This window comes from Chamaea fasciata, unplaced genomic scaffold (assembly GCF_029207755.1).
Source record: "Chamaea fasciata isolate MVZ Bird 193981 ecotype frontalis unplaced genomic scaffold, bChaFas1.0.hap1 SCAF_3, whole genome shotgun sequence".
NCBI classification, from domain to species: Eukaryota; Metazoa; Chordata; class Aves; order Passeriformes; family Sylviidae; genus Chamaea; species Chamaea fasciata.
In genome coordinates, this window is record NW_027094088.1 from 20,767,415 (window position 1) to 20,786,041 (window position 18,627).

At 37.7% G+C, this 18,627-nt stretch overlaps 1 protein-coding gene across 1 annotated transcript in view; it reads left to right on the top strand.

Moving 5' to 3' along the window:
• USH2A (usherin) overlaps positions 1–18,627 on the top strand; it is a 380,780-nt gene that overhangs the window by 147,556 nt on the left and 214,597 nt on the right. The window contains exons 28-31 of the mRNA XM_066178272.1: positions 2,822–3,025; positions 3,148–3,228; positions 5,668–5,853; positions 17,633–17,746. Coding sequence (XP_066034369.1) covers positions 2,822–3,025; positions 3,148–3,228; positions 5,668–5,853; positions 17,633–17,746 — 585 coding nt within the window. The remainder of the gene's footprint in view (positions 1–2,821; positions 3,026–3,147; positions 3,229–5,667; positions 5,854–17,632; positions 17,747–18,627) is intronic.

Consider the following 18,627-nt stretch of genomic DNA (forward strand, 5'->3'; position numbering starts at 1 on the left):
AGCTTTACCTAGACCTGATCCTTTTGTAATGCTATAAAAATTCTTCCTGTGATATCTGAGGCAGTCTGACTTATAAGAGAGGATCTGGAGTGTAGGAAACGGTAAAGTGAGATGCCCAACCAGATGATCTCAGATCTTCATCAGAGACTGCCAGTTCACAGAAACCTGTTTTACTTGATCAACTTGTGTCACTCACAGATCTGGAATACAAAACCAGTGGGAGACAGTAAACATAGCTTTAATCACTGTAGTGAATCTGGATGCTGCCCCATGGAAGAGCGGCTGAGAGTTTATTTTTTTTTAGGCAGTACTAATTCTGATCTAAAAAACTAAGCAAGTATAAATGCCTGAACTTGGATTTTGGCTACCATCACCATGGTGTTTTCCTCATTATCAGAAGGAAGGAAGACGATCACATCTGTGACCCTTATGTTGTGGAACAGGTCTAATTTGTGGGGAAAAGAGAGAAGGATTATTTGCATCCTGATACTAATGGCCTCCACGGAAAGGATCTACTGTAGGAAGCTTAGTTGAAAAGTGTCTACCAAACTGTCTGTTTGTGTGTGTTTTTTCATTGCTTGTGAAACTGTTCATCAGTCATGGGGTATTTTTTCAGCTACTGCGGACAAATGTGTATCAGTCAGTAGGTGATTAGTGGGGAATCCAGTAAGTGGCTTCAAATGCATGAACTCACACCGAAAGTGTGCATTCAAGTGAGCTGAATTGGAGCCTTTTGATTTCATGGCTATAAAATAGTTCAAGAGTATTTTTTTAAGTACTCTTCCAGCTCTAGGTATCACATATAATATAATCTTCCTTCAGGTTCTGTGTGCATAATATTTATGGCCCAAAGGGGCTGGCCAGTCATACCCTGTCAGTGTTGCCTCGTAGCAGATGGTGTAGCCTCATGAGTAGATGCATTCACAACTCCTGCAGCAAAGAGATCTGTGAATAAAGAATCTAGGGCAAAATTACAGATAAAATGAGTGTCTGAAGTGCATATCAAGGCACATCAATAAAGATTTCTTTCCCACCAAACCTCCTCAGCACGCTACAAAATAAGCTGGTGGCTGTGAATTTATATTTAGAGTGTCTGAAGATACATATTATCTGAAGATAAATGTGTGCTCCTAAATGTAGGTTCAGGTGAGCAAGATTAGATATTATATCTTGAAACATACTTTTATTTGGGACTAAAATGTTACTGTGGTAAGATAATAGAATATAAAGATCTTCCCATTTAATAAATACTTAGAAAATATTTTCTCAATCTATTGGCTGCTCGATAGTTTATTTTTTAGTAAAGGAATGTTGTTTTGCTCATAGCAAATAAGTGATAAATATCATTCTCCTCCTGCCTCACCTCTATGTGAGTTACAACTTTAAGAAATTTTAGCTGGACTCTGTGAGCCATTGCATGACCCATCACGTGGCCTCTTGGGAGGTTCAAATGGAAGCTACCTGACAGGAATATTTGTGAAAATTTGTACTATCTTTACTTATACTGAAGCTACTTGAGGATCGACAAGACTGCTTGGCTGATGTCAGTGAGAAATCTTCAAATACTGATAAATGTAGCTAAAAAGATACTAAAAATGATGTATTAAAATAAATTGTAGAGAATGCATCTCACTGCAAATCAAACAACTTCATTTTGTGTTAGGATTAGAATGCCTGGGCAGACTGGGATTAATTTTTTTCCCCTGTCACAGACTACGAAACTGAGCCAGTCAATGTGGACTAGGAGTTGGACTTAAATTAGGATGTATTCATTTTAAGGAGCAGTTTGGCCAAATTCCCTGTGTTGTGGAGGGAGAGAAGGCGTTTCAGAGGATGATTCAAAATGGATGTCCACCTTCAATACCCCTTTTTGCATGAACTGTGTATGGACATTAGATTCTCAGTTCAGGTGGCTAAGGACAAATGCTCCTCTGAGCTGTCATCTTGCAGTAATAAATGCAATAAAAGCACATAAGATATAAACAAGATATAAATACTCTAGATTTCACAAAGCTAAAGAGAAGCACTGATTTGTGAGAGGTGGATTTTTAATTCACAAAGTTGATTCTTAAATGAATTGAAGTCTTCAGTAATGGTTACTGTTTACTTTGGTTTTGTGTTAAGCACTAACCACTACTCAGATTTGAGACCCATTTCATATCGATTTATTAATTATTAGTAAATATAACAGGTTTAACAACTGCATTCTGAATTTTGTAGTTGTGTTGTAACTTCAAGTAACTGATTTAACATATTTGTAATTTCAATAGGAATGTCACACATACACAAAAATATATGGATATATAGAAATAAATATAAAATGAAGCTTCTTAATTGTTTTATCATAAACAAGTAGTTTGGGATTGTTTCTGGAGTATGTTTATAAACAGCATGTTATGAGTTATGTCGCTGTTAGACAAAACTGATATGCCACCATCTGATCTCCTGAAGTTAATTGTAATTTTAATCTTTTTAGTTTGAGAAAATATGTATATTTAACAAAACAGTAGCAAGCAGCAGAAAGCTGTTTTTAAAAGTCAGAGAATCACTTTCATGGTAATAATTTCAAAATGAGAAGTGATGAAAGTGGGAACAGAAAGGTATTTCCTTGTGGGATGGAATTGCTAGCAGTGAAAGTGTAGATCAGTAAGGCAGGAATTTACCAGCTTGGTGTCTTGAAAGTGGAGACAGAATGTCATGTTGGAAGTCAACATATTCACATTGCAGTCTTTAATGTTGTAAATATAAAATTGAAAGGAAGAGAAGTATTTCTTAATGACTGAGGCTCTTTATGTGGTACTAATCCCTTACTGTTTGCTAGGTTTCGGTGGTTGCATGAAGGATGTTAAATTTACACGAGGTGCTGTCGTTAACTTGGCATCTGTGTCCAGCAGTGCTGTCAGAGTCAATCTGGACGGATGCCTATCAACTGACAGTGCTGTTAACTGCAGGGGAAATGACTCCATCCTTGTGTACCGAGGAAAAGAGCAGAGTGTTTATGAGAGTGCTCTACAACCATTTACAGGTAGTGCATTGGTTCCTTAAATAAAATACATCATTTTCGTTCCATTCTTTACTAATGTATTACTGTGTTCAGTATTTTTTTTAATCTTTTCCCTCCTCTATCCTTCTCAATGTACTTTGAAGAATACCTCTATAGGGTGGTTGCCTTAAACGAAGGAGGATCAGTATCTAGTCTGTGGACCCACGTTCGAACAAGAGAATCAGGTAAATATAATTTTAAGGTTTACTCGTTCTTATTTTCCAGAAGCTATTTAATGTCAGGTTGAAGGTATTCAAGAACTGTTTGGACACAATCCCGTGCCCTGTGCTCTAGGATGACCCTGCTTGAGCAGGGAGGTTGGACCAGATGACCCACTGTGGTCCCTTGCAACCTGACTTGTTCTGTGATTCTGTGGAGATAATCCAACCAAATCAATTTTGATTAGTGAACCTTGCATAGTGTTTCTGAGGGGGTGAAACTGCTTAATGCTTCAAACAGATACCAGATTACAGCCATCAGTTTTAAAGTGTTCAGGCAAGTATTTTCTTCTCATAACTCAAGGTATTTTCCAAATATTTATTAGATTATATAATTAAGGACGGTAAAGGATTACTGCATTAATTCCTGCATTAAAGGAACTGCATTAACTGAGGAAGAGCTACCATCTATTTGTGTTCATGTGTGCACATCTAATGTCATGTTGCATAAGTAGGCTGGAGTAAGCAATCTATCCTACATGTAACTTAGTGCTACAAAATCTGGTGTAGAGGAAGGTGATACTGGGAAAGCAGGCACAAACTGTGGAAAAGAAGAGGCCATATAGGTGGTCTTGTGAAAATCGTTTTTTTAAAATGACCCACACATGGGTGTGCTACTCAGTGCTGCTGAATGAGGATTCTTTTTACAAGTAGTCCATAGATTGTGTGTGAAACTGTGGCATTATTTACTAGAACAGAAGCACATGGCTTGTGCAGAAGGTTTCAGAGTAAGAAGACGGTATCTTAAAGATCAAATTTTTCATATGTCTTCTGGAGAAAATTTTAAAAACTTTTCTGTTAAGTGCTTTTGCAAACTTTATCAAGCCAGTAAGATTTTGAAGGTTTACAGTTCTGTGTATTTTACTTAACTAACTTTCCCTCTTCTTGAAATTGAAGGCCAAATGCATTCTGCCAGTGCAGAGCATTCTTTTGATGTAAATCATCCAATGTATCACCTTAAAAAATTATGTGATAAGTGCATAAATATTGGACTTGCAGATGCATTCTTATACATTCTTATACTTTGTGTGCCACCCAGAAGGGACAAAATATATGCATATTTTCATGTCAACTGTCTGACAACTGTAAGGTTTGCCACAAATTTATGTTTGCAAGCTGACCACAGCACTGAGCAGTCCATGTTCCCTGGGGTTGGACAATAATTGCGCTATTTAATTATTTTTGAGTTGGTTTTGTTGTATCCCTTATGAGAAGACCATCTGTTGTACAGTACCTTACCTCACCCTGTGATACACTTCATAACTAATGAAATCAATATTGCTGTAGTAATAGGAGCTTTCTCAGAGTATCACATTCTTTACAGAAGAATCACCACTTCCAGGTATTTTTGTACTTTCCATGCTGGTACCCTTCTTATAAAAAAAAAGGTTGCATTAATATTTAATGAAACTAAACAGTAAAATTACCAAAAAATGGGCTATTTGATGGTGTGAAAAGCAAGTGATCATCAGCAGGGCGAGGGAGTCCACATGCATCTACAGCAAACTCATCATCCATCATCCTGCCATGGTGTTCCTTGGGTCTTTCCTTTGTGTCCCTTGTGCAGTCATCTGTGATGAAGCTGTTACTGACCAGACCTTTACTTGGCATAGTAATATCCAAGAAATAGTTAAAGGTTATAGGAAATAGATTGATTTCTTTTTATTAGCAACTCTATGCATTTATGATCTTGGTTTTCCAGTTCATTAAAACATTTAAATTTTCCTTTTTCTTTTTTTTTTTTTTTTTTTTTTTTTTTTTGTTTTGTTTTGTTTTGTTTTTTTTTTTTATCCTTTTGTAATATGGAATTATCAGAAGCAATGGATTCTGCAAAAAGGTCTTAAAAATCTCTGCTTTGTCCTAAGAAAGGTGCATGACATTGAGGAAATAAAATATGTATGTGGAAAATAAATGGAAGAGCTTTAATTTTTTGAAGGACTTCTTTAAAAGAGAATGGAGATTTTTAGAAACATTTCATAGTTGTGGCATTCTGTGGCTTAGATACGCAACTGATAAATATCAAACTCTTCTCTGCTGCAGTACTGCCTTGCTTCATTCAGTTGTATTATTATAATGCCTGTGCTTGTTAGCTACATACAATCCACCTCCTCTCTTTGTGAGTGATGCTTAAATATGTTTGATACATGTACTGTTTTTGGAAAATTGCAACAAGACAAGAAGGAATGTTATGTAGATGGAGTTTTGATGGTTTTGAAATATAGCTTAAACTGAATAGCTCAAGATGTGCAGTCATATTAAATCAATGCTGAAAAGTTACAACTCTAATAAATTGTATTTATGCTAATGGTTGAGTCTGATTTACTGCAGCCATTAAAAGTGAAGAATAGGGGCAATAGTCTCCTTAGAACTGCCATTTTCTCTATTTTCTATTTTATCCTTCTACAGTTCCACAAAATGTGCCAACTCCCTCAAGAGTTCACAGTATAAATGGTTACAGCATTGAGGTCACCTGGGACAAACCAGCTGGGGTCATAGGTGTAATTGAGAAGTACATTTTGAAAGCGTATGAAGCGGATGGTCCCACTGTACCCATCACCAGTACTGAGCTTACTGACGCTGGTATGCTCACAGGTAAATGATGTTAAGTACCATTTTTTAGGCAATTCTAATAACATAGGATGCTTATCCCTCCTTTTGTTGATCTATAAAATACTACTCGTCTGTTTTTGTGTATACACAGCATAGATAATGTTGGGAAGGGTAATTATTTGTGTCAGGATCCTCACAGCGATGTACTGATTTCAAAGAACAATAGAAATTAAAATACAGCACAAATACTAAAAAGCAATTCCCAAGCTATTTATGATCTGGAGGAGAAGTGCTTTTTTGGTTTGCTTGTATTTGCTTAGTATATGTGATTTTTTTTAACCTCTTTCCTATTGTTCCATCCAGTTCACCTAAATTATTCTGTGGGTCCCCATATGATACTGTCTGACCTGATATATGAAAGCACTTGATATATCTGCCTAATTTTGATCATATAAACCCAACTGATTTCAGTGGGAACTAGCAAACATTTGTGTTTATCAGCTGCTGTGGTTGATGCCACTGGGATGTGGAGGTATGTTATTATGGAATTAAGAATTTCGTGGCTTTGGGTTTATGGGGTGAGAATGTTATAGAGAGCATTTTGGGACATTTCTTCCTGCCAGGATAGCGTGGATCTGGTTTTCTGCTCTCTATGAACAAACTGCATTTTCTGGCTGTTGCAAAGTTCCCTGGGAAGGAAGTACCTTACAGACAAGAATCTGGATTATGTTATGTGATGACTAAATGAGGCAATAGTGCAGAGCAATAGATTCACATTTATAATCTCTAACATAAATTCTATAATTCATAATAATTAAAAAAGTGGTAATGACGCAGTGCTCTAAACTGGTGCTTTGGCTTGGCTCGGGTTTTGGCAGTACAGGTCTTGGAAAGTGTGTTCACCCTCAGTCAGTGTGTTATTTCCTGAAGCCCAGGAAATAGTTTTTACATAAGTATAAATGGATTGTGTTGTTTCTCTGCCATAACCTATGTATACATTTTTAAGGGAAAAATTGCACATATTTTATTTTCTCTGGTTTGAAATATCTTAACTATTTGTGAGTAGTGAACTTACCAGAACTGCATGGGCTTCGTATCCTTACTGTGATTTCTTTAATGACCATGTTGATTTCAACATTCTTTATCTATGCCACAGGACCATAGATTATACTGGTAGAAATTAAGGATGGAGACGTATGGATTAGGTAGCTTACTCACAGCTGACGGTCAGAGGCAAAATGTTGTTTAACTTGTTTGGCATTGTGCCATGATTGTTTGTCAAGGTTATGAAAATGTCTGCACCAGGCTGGGCAGGTAAGAGGTTATCTGTCTGCAGCTTACAGGGGGTAGAAGAAGCAACATACCTTTACATTAAATGGAGACAGTAAATGGATCCTGGTTCTTTAGCCTATTACAGCAGATAGAATCATAGAATCATCATGGTTGAAAGATACCTATAATATCATCAAGGTCCATCATCAACACAACACCACCACTCTGCCCCCTAAACCATATCAACTAGGACCAGATCCAGACATGTCTTGAACACCTCCAGGGTTGGTGACTCCACCACCTCCCTGGGCAGCCCATTCCAATGCCTATCTGCCCAAGCAGTGAAACTTGTTTTTAATATCCAATCTGAATCTCCACTGTCTCAGTTTGAGGCCATTTCCTCTTGTCCTCTCACTGTAGGCACAGAAGAAGAGATCGTCCTCCACCTCACTACAACCTCCTGCCAGGGAGTTGTAGAGAGCTGTCAAATAATGCAAAATAAAATTACGGAATCGTAGAATACCATGTTGGAAGGGAGTTCAAGGATCATCTGATCCAATCTTTCTTGGCAAAAGCACAAGCTAGATGAGATGGCCCAGCACCCTTTCCAGCTGAATCTTAAAGCGTCCAGAGCTGAGGAATCCACCACTTCTTGGGAACATTATTCCAGTGGCTGATTGTGCTCATCGTGATTTTTTTTGTCTTGTTTCCAATTGTAGTCTCCCCAGGAGTAACTTGTACTCATTACCCCTGGTCTTTTCCATGTCACTCCTTGTAAAAAGGGTCTCTACATCTTCCTTGTGGCCACCCTTTAAGTACTGGAACATGGTCATAAGATCTCTACTGATACTTCTTTTCTTAAGGCTGAACCAACCAAATTTTCTCAATCTTTCCTTATTTGACAGGCTACCCAACCCTCTAATTATCTTTATCACCCTTCTCTGGACTCTCTCCAGCCTGTCCAAATCTTTTCTGCACAGCAGGGACCAAAACTGAACACAGTGCTCTGGGTGTGGCCTGACAAGACCTAAGTTGAGGGAAATAATGACTTCTTTATCTCTGCTGGAGATGTCCTTGTTGATGCAATCCAGCATCCTGTTGGCTTTGTTTGCACAGCAGCACACTGGCCACTCATATTACCCAAAGAACGTAAGAATGTCTGTATTCAACTACTGATCTATATGACTGTGTCAGATTATGGCCCTGAGATGAGCTCAGTTGGTAGGAGCATGGTGCTAACATCACCAGTGTTGTGGCATCAATTTCTGTATGGACCATTCACCTAAGAGTTGGACTCCATGAGTCTTGTGGGTCTCTTCCAGCTCAGAATATTCTGTGATTCTCTAGATGCTCAGGATGAAAGTGTAAGAAATGTGCTAACCTTAGAATGAGTCTTCCTGTTAGTACAAATTCAGCAGGTTGGTTGTGGAATTATTCAGCTGAAAGCTGCATCTGGACCATCCTGCTTAATGATCTGTGGTAGCATTGTCTTTATTTTTTGATGCATTTATTCTTTCTGTTTCTGTAACTGCTGTGGGAGTAATTGTTCCAGGTCAGTTTTGTGTGTGTAAGATGCGCTTCCTCTTGTTATTTATAACTCCTGCCCGATAGTTTAGTTATATATTTTCCAGTTTTGGCATGTATAAAATTTATAATTCGTGTTCTCATGGTGAGGTCAGAGCTGAGACAAGTGTAAATTAAATCACCAATCCAAAGTCATTTTACTTTAGTCTACTGATTTCAGTGAAGCCTACACAGGTGAGCAAGTCAGTGGATATTGAGAACTAGTTACCCACAAATATGAGACTCCCAGGAGAAGATGTATCTTTCCCTGATGAATTATCTTTCCTGGTTAATCAAAAGTGAACATAAACACGGAACCCCACTGAAGATACTTACTTTTCTTTTAAGTTTGCTGTGAACAAAAGTTTTTGCTTGTTCTCTCCCTAATTTCAGGGACATTTCTTTAGAAATTCTTTTGTTGCATTCTATGAGAAAATGCTGCAATAACCCAAACAGCCAGGCTTGCTAATGCAGCAGTAGAAAGACACCACAGCTCTCTGTGGGATCACTGATGAAGAAACGATGGTTTTTTTCCATGCTCTCCTTCAAATTTTCATTCGCCGTCAAGCCAAGCACTGCCTAATCTGCTGCTTGAAATGTATCTGACGGCAGTGACAGCCTTGTCTTATTTTTTTTCTTGCAGCTTTTTAGGCCCATTTGTTGTGTTTTGGTTTATACTTACACTGTAAATTCTGTTGAACAATTTCAGTAGGGTCCTGATTCATAACTGGAGCACAGTAACAAAAAGTTAAGAGCATTACGCATTTCTCAGAAGGCTGTACTGTGTGTGTCACATTCAGAAGAACCTCTTGTACCCTTGTCAAGAAGAAGAAAAGCCGAGCTAAATATTAAAAGTAAAATAGGTCTTTAAATGACCATAATCCCACAGTCTCAAAGGCCTATTTCTGACTCCTCAGAAAGCAAAATTCTTCAAAATCTGACCCTTGTAATCTTCCAAAATGTCAAACTGTTTTTTCATTTTCATCCAAGAAAGGAATATTCATCAGATTTAAATCCTTAAAATGAGGTTCTGACTGTTGAATCAGGAGTTTATTGGATAAGGTGATATATTTCAACATAGTGTTCAGTAACTGTATTCTAGGATGAGAGGGTAAGTTAGAGGGTAAACTTTTGGGATTCGAAAAGTACCATGCTTGCCCATCCTGCCTTCAGAGAAGCATGAAATAACATTGATACACTTTGGATGTAGCTGGTCACACTCAGAGTAATAAAGGAAGTGCAGGGTCACTGCATGTAAGATTTTATTTTTTGGCGGAAGGCTGGCTTGCTTTCTTCTGCATTCTGGTGCATTCCACATGCTGACATCAAAATTCATAATATAAATTGTGATCAGTATTTAAACAAATAGAAAAATCTTTAGAACACACTTGTTCAGTGTGGTCTGTGATCAGCTTTTGCTTCTTCTTTCCTTTGGAACCCAGAATATTACAGGGTCATTTAGGTTGGAAGGATTATCTAGTCCATTCTCCCAGCTCAAGCAAGGTTGACTGAAGCAAGTTTCCCAGAACCACATCCAGCTGAGTGTTAAATATCTCCATAAATGGAGATACTTCTCTATGAGAAGCCTGTTCCAGGTTTGGTCATTCTCACAGTAAAAAGAAATTTCCTGTGTTCAGTTGGAATTTAATTTTCACCCCAGGGAAGTGGTCACAACACCAAACCTGCAAGAGTTCAAGAAGTGTTTGGGGTCCCAGACACATGGTGTTGTTCTTAGGGTTGTTCTGTGCAGAGGCAGGGGCTGGACTCACCAATCACAGAACCAGTTAGGTTGGAAAAGACCTCTAAGATCGTTGTGACCCATGATCCTTGTGGGTCACTTCCAAGTCGGGATATTCTCTGATACTGTGATTCATCTATTTCAATTTGTGTCCATTGACTCATCTTGTCACTGACCACTATTTAAAACAGGCTGGCTGCTGCTTTCTTCCCTTCCACAAGGTATTTATACATTTTGACAGAGCACCCTGAGCCTTGTCTTTCCTGAGATGATCAGTCACAGCTCTCTCACTCTCTCTCAGAAGAGACGTGCTCCAATCTTTTTATCATCTTCGTGGCCCTTTTTGTATCATCCACAGACTTGCTGAGGGTGCACACTTCCCCCATCATCAAAGTAAATGATAAAGGTGTTGAACACTATCCCAAAACCCTGGGATACACCCCAGCTCTCTTGCCTCTGTGTTTTATGCTACTAATCAGAATCCTCTTGTCAAGCACATGCAAAATCCCCATTTTGTAATTCAGGAGATTGACTAGCCTCTAAACGATGGGCTCTAATGATACCTACAAATAGTAATGAAGTAAAATGTGCTGCAAAAAAATTCACACACAATTGGTTTTTTTTCCTCTTAAAGATTTCTATTTCAAGTTTGTATGATTTTGCAGTTCATCCCACCTCTGTCAGTGCTGCAATAGCCAAGGGCAGATGTTGTGTCTGCACACGTGGTAATGAGAAAATTGTGGTTGACAGCTGCCATTCTCTCCTTCCTGCGACACGTGTTTGTAATTACTTTTCACCTTTTAGTCTTTTATGCTTGGCAGATGAATATCTCAGGAAAAGTTGATTTAATGATTTAATATGGTTAATCAAAGTGTCTGAGCTGTGCTGTGGTTTTGAAAGCTCTCTAGCTGGAGAGTCTCTCAGAAGAGGAGACAGGGCCACTTGCCAGTGACAGATCAGCCAGGGCTGGACAGTGGGGCCATAGCACTGGGGAAGCTTGCTGCCAGCCTGGGAAATGCCCATGTTCTGGCAAATGCTGTCAGCTGAGAGATGGTCCCTCTCAGGGAGACTTCTGCCAGTCCCCTGCCTAAGCAGCATGTGGCTTTGGGACCAGCTTCTGCCACCTGACTGCTGCCTCTGACGGGGTTCAGGGGTCACTGTCTGAGATGGATATTAGAAAATGCTGTTTCTCTTAGGCTTTTTTCATCTGTGTGGGATGAAATGAGCAGTTTACCACCAATGGGGAGTTTGCTATGTGAAACTGTTGGTGAATTGCTTGGGCAATACTCTCATGCACTTGAAATTACTTGAAAGCTCTTGGTTTGCACAAATATTTAACACTCAAAACATTCCTATACTGCAATTAATGATATTTTTTTTTAATTTATTGAAAAGGATTATTGCAAACCAACTAAGATGAATGTATGCAGGGCCAGAGCACTAAGGAGGACTTTCAAATCCCTGCTCCAAGCTGAGACAAATTTCTAAAGTTGTAAAATTTCATATATAATAAGATATGTAGATAACAATGTTTGGCTGGGGGTACTGCAACAAGGAGTAGCTGATAGACCTGTCTATGCCCATTAGGTTTCTGTGATTGTCAGCTGGTTCTTGAGCTCCTAGGGACTCTAAGTCAGAGTGACAGAATGTAGGTTCCCTTCCCCTTTCATTTAGCTGGCTTTAGCAGACTAGTGGCATATTTTTCAATATATGAATTTTAAAACATAAATTATATTCATATTCTACAGTATTAAGATTCAAACTTGATTGAGTTTAAACCTAAATGAGTCTTGTTTACAGTCCAATGCTGTTGTATAAATTTATGCATACAAAATGTAAGTTGTGTGATTAAATAAACCTGAGCATTTTATCAAAATTGCATCAACTTTTAGATACATACCCATACTTTTATTAAGAAAAAGAAGTTAATTTCTTAATGTTTTTAAGGCTAGAAAGGATTATTATGGTTTTATAGACATATTAAAAATCTGCAAAAAAGTAAACAGCATTTCTTTGTCTCTTTATGAACTTTTAAAGATAATCATACTGCAAAAAATAAGCAACGATTAAGTTATTTGGAATGATCAAGGGTTACATAGTGATAAATATTACAAAACCAATACTCTCTGTGGTTAATTAACTCTTGGTGCAAAATTGCCCTGTTCAGTTCACATTTTCTGCAAACTGAAGCAGCTGGAGAGTTCCGTGTGCTCTGGGGAGTGTAACAGGTTTCCTTGAACCACTGCAAACTGCATTGCATCTTCAGAGCCGGTGGAGCTTGTGTATGGTTTGTTATGAAGTATTTCTGTTGGGGAAAAGGATCTTTCAAGCCACCTAAATGCACTAACTAAAGTAAAACTCCTGTTTGTTCTTATAAGGCAAAGAGTTGGAATAGGTGCCTTCGTGTTGAGTAGTTCTTCATTTTATGACTCACACTATACTTAGAAGATGCTTTAAAAATGCAGATGTATGTGACAGATTGATGTGCACAGGCTTTCAGTTCAGAAATGCATATGTGGAAGACACATGTACTTAAACAGTTTTTGCTACAATCTGTCAAAAACAAAGTCAGTTGAGGACTTCCTTTTCTGATCAGTGGACTGTGATTAAGTGTACTGTGGCAGTGATGCATCTCGACACACAAGTGACTTTGTTGGACAGATGCTGTATAACCTTGGGCATTCAAGTTAGCTAAATAGTCTGGGTTTGGGGAGGAGAGGTTTGGTAATTTTGGTTTTTAAAGCTTGGGCAAGAATTAAGGTAAATCTAAAGGTCAAGTGTTGTTTCAATTGCAGTAGGGGCAGTTCAAAATGGGTCCTCATAAAATAGCATGTTAGGGAGGAAACAATGAAAAAATTCGTCAAAGAAAAGTTCCTTTGGCAAAAACATACGCTCAGTTCTTATGAACAGCATATTAGCCTATTAGCCCTCATACTGTAGTGGTAAAACTATATATATATATTTATATATATATATATTTTTTTTTTTTAATAAGAAGTACTACTTTTCCACTCAAAATCTGTCAGAATGCTGTGGAAAATGGCTGTGTTGTCTAAATGTATGAGGACTCTCTTTGAGAGGTACTGAACAAAAGAAATATCTGCCTTACAGAGAAGTGAAGGGAAAAAAGCTGGATATGTAATCTTCTTATATACTGTATGCATTAGAAGGTTGAATGGAGTGGGCATAAATATGCAACTAATTTTGGCTAGTCCACACACTCATTTTACCATAAATTCATTGTTGACCCCTTTGCTATTGTCCATATCCATGTTGTTATCCCTTTGCTGCTAGAATGAATCTAGCATTTTCTCTCTTGCACAACTCTAAACTTTGACTTTCAATATTGCAAATAATTAAAGACCAGTTAAATAAAAGTATAGAGAATTAAATACTAGTTTTGCATATAAAGTGGCCTTAATGTTCTAGGTGTGATTCCAGATCACTCTTTTAGACTGTTAACTTTACATTCATATTTAACAAATGACATTATTCAGTTTCATGGGGTCACTGTGTCAAAATGTCTGTGTTAGAACTTTAATTTATTTCCAAAGGTTCTTTGGGCAGATAGGAGTGGTGTGTTAAAATGATTTAGCATCTCCACTTCCCCATGTGGATTTTAAGGCTTTGAATGTAGTCTATGATGTTAATTTTGAGTCGAGGTGGATTCAGCTGCTCTGTAGTGGAAGACTGAATGTGTGGGACCTGTGTCTCAAATGTGTGAGGCTGACCCTCTTCTCAAATATTGATGATGTCTCTAAGCCTATCTCCTGATCAAAGTGGCAATTTATCCACCTCTCTCCTGTTAGCATTAATAGAATACATACAGGTGTGGCCAAATTTTGCTTTCTTAGCACCCCATCTTGGAAAGCCTGGTGGACTCTTATCAGATCAGCAGTTATTGGATATAGACAAGACATGCCAGTCCGAGTGTGATAATTGAGGAGTTAGGGAAAGTTTTTTTAAAGCTGTCAGCCAACTTCATTGGATCATAGGCTATTTTTTACTGCAAAATTTATTTTGCTGTTCTTTAAATTAATTCACGTGCATCAGTGATGATCTTTGCTGTGGGACTGCTGACTTTGTATTTCAGCGTAGTCAGGTGCTGAGTGTAAATTTCACTGACTGACTGAAAGTGCAGAGGAAATGAGTGGGTAATGAGAGCAGAGCAGCCAGTTCTTTAATTGAATTAAAAGCTGGGTGACACCAATGCAGACACCTGTCCAATTACAGGCAGGCCAAGGTGTTTACCATTGCTGTACAAGCGATTTGAAGATGACAGAAATCTTTCCGCCCACAGATTAACATAATGAAGGAGAACAGATTAGAGTGGATGCTGGCCAAACAGATAGGATGGCAGCTGAGAAAAAAGTAGTTTGCTGAAGTATGTAAATAAAATCTGTGCACTTTCTATTGCCTACCTATGCACATCTGTTTCTTTGGTGAAAAAAAATAGTGCAAGAGTACATGTGAAGAAAAAACATTAATTAGGAAATGAAAAAATTATTTTTTAAGTTGCTGCTTTTGCTGAATGGATTTTTTAAACAAAAAGCCTCCTGTAGCAAAAAGGTTTATTTGTTTGCTTTTTTTTTTTTTTCCGTGTACATTTTCTCAGCCTTTCACAAACCTTCCTGTGCAATGGGAAGTCTTGTGCTGCAGGTGCTTCAAATAAAACCTTCCTACTTTGTTAAAAGTAAACCAAATAGCCCAGTCCAAACCTTCTACATGTCCTGGCATCTTTTGGAATAGGTCTGATATTCTGCGGCTCTCAGTGCCTGAAGCCATTGGTAACCCTACAGGATGTCTTCCATGAGGAAATGCAAGGAGCATTAATTCACTGCTTCATAAGAAACAAATGCTACAAGTGCTAAATGTACAAATGAAGCTAAACTGCTTCCTAGAGCACCGCAGAGTGAATAGAGAGAAGGTGAATATACAATGCCATGCTCCTCTTGTCCAGGGACTTGCAAATGTCACAGTTAGAGGGTATGGTTCCTGCTTGTGTTTAGTTGTGAAGGTTATTCCAAAAGCACCTATTATAGTTTCCTGGGTTTAACCCTCTATGATCTGGAAATAAGTGGAAATACTGTCTTGTGTAAAAAAGATGGTGTTTTGACTAATGAAATTTCTGTGATGCAGAATTTAGTGTTGCTTCCAATACTTCAGAGGCATAATAATGCCTAAAGGAGGGCCATACATGAAAGCTGAAAAGGAACTTCTTCAAAGGGAATGTAGTGAAAGGACAAGGAGGTAATAGCTTTAATCTGAAGAGTTTAGGTTTAGATTAGCTATTGGGAAGAATTTTTTTTTTTTCTATGGGCATGGTGAGACACTGGAACAGGTTGCTCAGAGAAGCTGTGGATGCCCCATCCCTGGAAGTGTTCCAGGTCAGGCTGAATGGAGCCCTGAGCGACATGGTCTAGTGAGAAGTGTCCTGGCCCATGGCAGGGGGTTGGTACCAGTTGATCTTTATGGTCCTTTCAACCCAGACCATTCTATGAAAACGTTATTTCCTATTTTCTGTCTTTTTGATGGCTCTTAAAAATATTCTTCTTCCATCACAGGAAGATTACAGGGACATTGCTTTGGTGGTGACCAACACAGCATTCTTTTTCTCTCTATCACCCTTAGACTGGATGTCAGTACAGCTCTCCACTGTTAACTGGGGATTTGCAAAATCAAAACTATAGCCAGAGCAAGCAGATGCTGGTCAACTGGTTTTATTTTAACACTACTCTGAAGTAAAAGTAATTACTTCTGAATATCTCTTCATTTATATGAGTAGAAGTGCACCCCAGAGAATTCAAATAGAAAGATCATTGCTATGCCAACCTTTGAAGTTTTTGATTGATTGCAAGAAAAAGAATAAATGTTACTAATTCAGTGAAAGCTAATCTCATATTTTCTATGTGAACACACCTATTACTAAACACAATATAAACTTGCACAGGCTGTTTGTTTTACTCAGAAAATAATGTGTTTGTGCTGTAGCTGTTAATTTTCAACATCAAGTTCTCCATGCCCTTTTTGTGATTATAAAGGGTTTATGTGGGGAATTTTTTTTTTTTAATGAAACGCAGTTTTGTTGCATTCTGTTAGTGTAGTAACCCAGTGAAGAGGAATAACAAGGACTAATTTTGTCTACCTGTTTGTGTGCATGTAATGCTGAGGGGATTTTCAGACTTCTTGTACTGTGGGACAATTGGCCAGAAATTACAGTTCTTTATCTTGCTGTTGTTTTTTAAGCTGATTTGCAAAATCCCAGTGTTGGACACTTTTGAAATAACGTAGTATGCTATAAATTTTTTTTTTTAATGAAACACCACATTGATTGTGCTAGAACTGTGACAGTCAAGGTGAGAACATGGTTTGAAATAAAACTTGGAATGAATTTGCCTTCTTTTAATTACTTCTGTATTTAGATTTTATATTACTTTGTTGTTGGACTCGCTTTGAAATGGGAACTGCTGATGTTTCTAAATATGACTCTTAACTAAATTTTTTGCCTTGTAATCATTCTGTATATGATAGTTCAAAATGTGGCAAAACTTCCTGAAGTGATAAGCAGTGATTATTATTTGTTGTAACAAAGAGTTGATTGATATGTGAGAATTTAGTAACTTCTCTTCACTAACATAAGCAGGACCTGAAATAGAATAAGGTCCCAGATCTTTTTGTCTTGAAAACCCTTGGCTACTGTGTGTACGTACTGAATTATGGTAACGTTGTTAGTGTAGCAAATGTGTAGTCTATATGCTGTTACTGAGTGGAAGACAGGTGGGATGTTTCATAAGAAAAAAGAGATTTCAGTTTAAGGATGAATAGGGACATTGTTGGAGAGGACGGAATAAAAGATCTTGTTCTGGGAGACAATGAAAATTCCTTGCAAAAACAAAATGAGTAACTGAAGAAACTTTGAGACAGGGATTAAGGAAAAAACTCCTTCATTGTCACATTAAAATATATACCTCTGTTTCAAAGTAGTATCTGTTCCAGTGACCAAAACTAAAGCAAAACAGGTGCAACTTTAGTACTAAAAATGGGATAAAGTATCATTTCCTCTTAAATTATTTTGTAAAATTTTAGTCACGGATTATAGGAATGAAACTTTAAATAATTTTTCTTTTCCATCTGTAACAGTGGGAGCCCTGTTACTTTTGTAACAGAAAAGTTTATTTTCCCTCTGTGTGTGTCTGCACTCAGTCTGTACACTGTACATGCATAACACCTTGCTTTCTTGTGTTGCAGGCATATTGAGGGGCTTGCATCCCTTCACAAACTATGCTGTAACCCTAACTGCTTGCACTTTGGCTGGCTGTACTGAGAGCTTGCATGCATTGAACATCTCCACTCCACAAGAAGGTAAAGTAATTTCAAAGGTCTTGACTTCCACATTTCAGTCATGAATAATAAAACAGGAGAAGAGCTAAATGCTGCAAAGCCATTTGCTGGAAAACCCCAACCTAATTTGATGACAAAGTGCATTGCCAGACCATAATTGCTCCATTTTTTGGGGGGTGCGAAAATGAATCAAACTCCATACCCTTTAATGACATGCATCTTTAATAGCTGTAATGCAGATTAATGGGCTTTTTAATTGCTGTTACATTGTTCATGCAAGAGCCTTGTCATTAATATGAAGCATCTGAAAGATTAATGAAAGCTTCCTCATTTTACTATGGCTCAGAAGTAAATCTAGAGACAGTCTGACTAAAAAGAATTGATTGTATGGCACAGTATGAAATTGAGAATCAAACGGTTGATTTCCATGGTTTCTTTTAACCACTAAACACCAGCAATAGGCAACTATTATTTCAGTGTGATGAAACTGCCAAATGCCAATTGAGTAATTTATTATTGCTGCTCAGATTTTCCTTTTTTTCCCCTAAACACTTTTACATGTTGTTGTGCTCCAACTTAAAGGTTGTGAGTTTAAATTAATGCTTCCTATGTTTACATTAAGAACTAGGGCACAAAGAAAGAAAAAATGCATTCAGTTCTGACTTTAGAGTCTAGGCTGATGTGTAATGCACATCAATTACCAGAACAAATGCCCCAAAAATATCAGTGACATATCTAACTTCATTCTCAATTAAACATAAAGTTCACATCTCCTGGTTCTGTCATCCTAAAGCCATATTAATCCAGTTAAAATAATCAGTTACTCCAAATCTACAACAGTAGAATAATGAAGACTTTGACATGTATTTATTGGACAGTAGTTAATCTTCCATGATGCCAAG